Raw genomic sequence first — 2,082 nt, 5'->3', positions numbered from 1 at the left:
GTTCTGAAGGCAAAAGGGGGTCCAACCCGTTACTAGCATGGGGTACCTAATAAAGTGGCCGGTGAGTGTATATATAGTTATATGCTGACACTGTATACATTTAAACACATGTGTTTTCTCCTTTCAATGATTTTACAACATTAAATTCAAATTCCCTTTTATGGACAACAATTCACATTCTGTTTCCCACCAACAGATGTTTTTAACTCTAATACCTTGTCTTCAAGTCGGTCTATCAAGATGGGCGACATGCGTTGTCCGTTGGATATCAGCACGCTGACAGTTTTAGCATCAGCAATTTCAGTCCAGCGCAGTTCCAGCTGCTTTATTGCAGCATTCACTATTGCTACATCTTGCTGTCCTTTCCTGCCCGCGCCCCAATCTGCCAGGAAGCCCAGCTGCTTGTAGGTTAGCCTGCGGACTCGCCACAGGACCTCAGTCTGGATAGAATTGAGCACTGAATGAGTAGACGGCACACCCATAATCCAGAGGGTTCGCAAGACAGACACTAGATTGCCATTCCACACTCCAGACACCTGGAAGAAAACCACACAGAAATTGGTCTTTAATATCAACAGAAAAACACAAGTGCTTGAATAAGATGTCAGTTACCATTACAGTGCCAGTCCACCGCTGTATACGGTTTCCTCACCTGCCGAGATAGAGTATCCATCATATCCAGTAGCCTTGAATCCATCATCAGTTCCGGTTGTTGTGCCTTAAACTTGCCCTTCGTCCTTAGGACCAACTGAGTCCACTTCATCAGTGCATTAGCAGCTTGATTACCGTTCTGTCCATGCTCTGCCCAGGCCAGCAGGATGTCCTCTGGCACTGCTGCCTTTTCCACCAACTCGTCCAGCTGGGTGCGTGTAGGCATGTTTGGAAAGGGGGTTTCCTTGGTAATAGTCCTTCCATCGCACATTAACCTTTCTGTGACCCGTGCCCAGCCTTGAGTCCTCAGCACCTCTGCCGACCCAGCTCCAAGGGGAGGCAGGCAGGCAGCAGTGGGAGTCTGGAAGGAGGCTCTGAAGAGCAGACAGGCATATCTGCCCAAGAGGCGGCTGGCCATCGGGTCGCTGAGATGAGACAGTGGCCACAGGAAGGGAAGGAGAGGAAAAAGGTTTCTCACAATTCAGCAGCTGGCGTCACCATCTCACACAAAACCTAAGGAGGCAGGGAAGGTTTTAGTAACCAGTGTGGGTAAAAATTAAAGGTTTACGAGTTGAAGAAACATTTCAACAATGAGTTGTTCCTTCATTTGCTCAATTACATATAGCAACAATTTCTGTCAAATCCCCATCTTCATGTCGACCAGCCCATCTTTCACTGGTCAGGTTTGATCAATGATTGTTCATATTCTTTTTTACAGTGAATATGGTTTTGATAGATAGAAGGTTAGAGCTCCAACGAGGAACATTGAAGGCTTGTAACCACATGCACAATATACAATATGTCACAATATGTACACAATATGTGTACATATATGTACACAATAGTTCAACCGAGGTACACAATATAGCTGGGTTAAGATTAGCTCTAGATCTGTTGTAACCTGGACTGATTTAATTATAAATGCCGTTTGAACGGGCAGCCAGCGTGAAGGTTCGTCCTGTCATGTAACGTTAAATCCTGACCTTGTAGCGAAAAGGAAGAAACGCAGCGGACCGGCAGCGATTCATTTCGTCTCCCCTCATGAGACTGAGCTTTATTTGCAATGGCAGAATGCAGACAGAACTTATAACACCCTCTGCTATCATATTGATACATAACTTACCCGTAATTAACTCTAATTTTGGTGAAAGCTGTTCACATGGAGCTGTCTGTAGTCGCAAGAAAATGACGTCGAGGGGCAGTATCACGTGTCCGCGGACGCAGCTGTGATTGGCTAGAAATGTTCGACTCATTCCTGATAATTTGTACTACAAACTGTAGACGTAATAAAGATTATTCTTATTTATGATGTCTATGCTACAAACAAGCAAACAACTAAAATGTGATTCTGTAATGTTATGTTAAAGTTGGGTAAGTTGCTCCTTTTACTGTCACAGCTGGCGTGACAGCTCTGGTGTAATCTTCAAGTGT

At 44.8% G+C, this 2,082-nt stretch overlaps 2 protein-coding genes across 2 annotated transcripts in view; one reads left to right on the top strand and one right to left on the bottom strand.

The window, feature by feature from the left end:
- Positions 1 to 158: 158 nt before the first annotated feature.
- LOC117945818 (FAST kinase domain-containing protein 4-like) lies at positions 159 to 1,778 on the bottom strand. The gene is made up of 3 exons (XM_034873523.1): positions 1,635 to 1,778; positions 653 to 1,164; positions 159 to 536 (listed from the first exon to the last, which is right to left on the bottom strand). The coding sequence occupies exons 2-3, from the start codon at positions 1,067 to 1,069 to the stop codon at positions 159 to 161; spliced, it is 795 nt and encodes a 264-aa protein (XP_034729414.1). The 5' UTR covers positions 1,070 to 1,164; positions 1,635 to 1,778.
- The window catches only part of tbrg4 (transforming growth factor beta regulator 4), a 4,673-nt gene continuing 4,163 nt past the window's right edge, over positions 1,573 to 2,082 (top strand). Inside the window, exon 1 of the mRNA XM_034873522.1 lies at positions 1,573 to 1,602. Within this exon, the coding sequence (XP_034729413.1) occupies positions 1,573 to 1,602 (30 nt within the window). The remainder of the gene's footprint in view (positions 1,603 to 2,082) is intronic.

Source organism: Etheostoma cragini, chromosome 6, assembly GCF_013103735.1.
Source record: "Etheostoma cragini isolate CJK2018 chromosome 6, CSU_Ecrag_1.0, whole genome shotgun sequence".
NCBI lineage: Eukaryota > Metazoa > Chordata > Actinopteri > Perciformes > Percidae > Etheostoma > Etheostoma cragini.
The sequence above is the reverse complement of the archived record's forward strand: the minus strand, read 5'-3'. Positions and strand labels throughout refer to the sequence as shown.

What these genes read in the sequence shown, in the direction of transcription:
- LOC117945818 (XM_034873523.1), bottom strand. Translation starts at nt 1,069, where the DNA reads ATGGCCAGCCGCCTCTTGGGCAGATATGCCTGTCTGCTCTTCAGAGCC. An exon ending in TGGATACTCTATCTCGGCAG is followed by an intron (nt 537 to 652) that starts GTGAGGAAACCG and finishes GTTTTCTTCCAG; the next exon opens with GTGTCTGGAGTGTGGAATGG.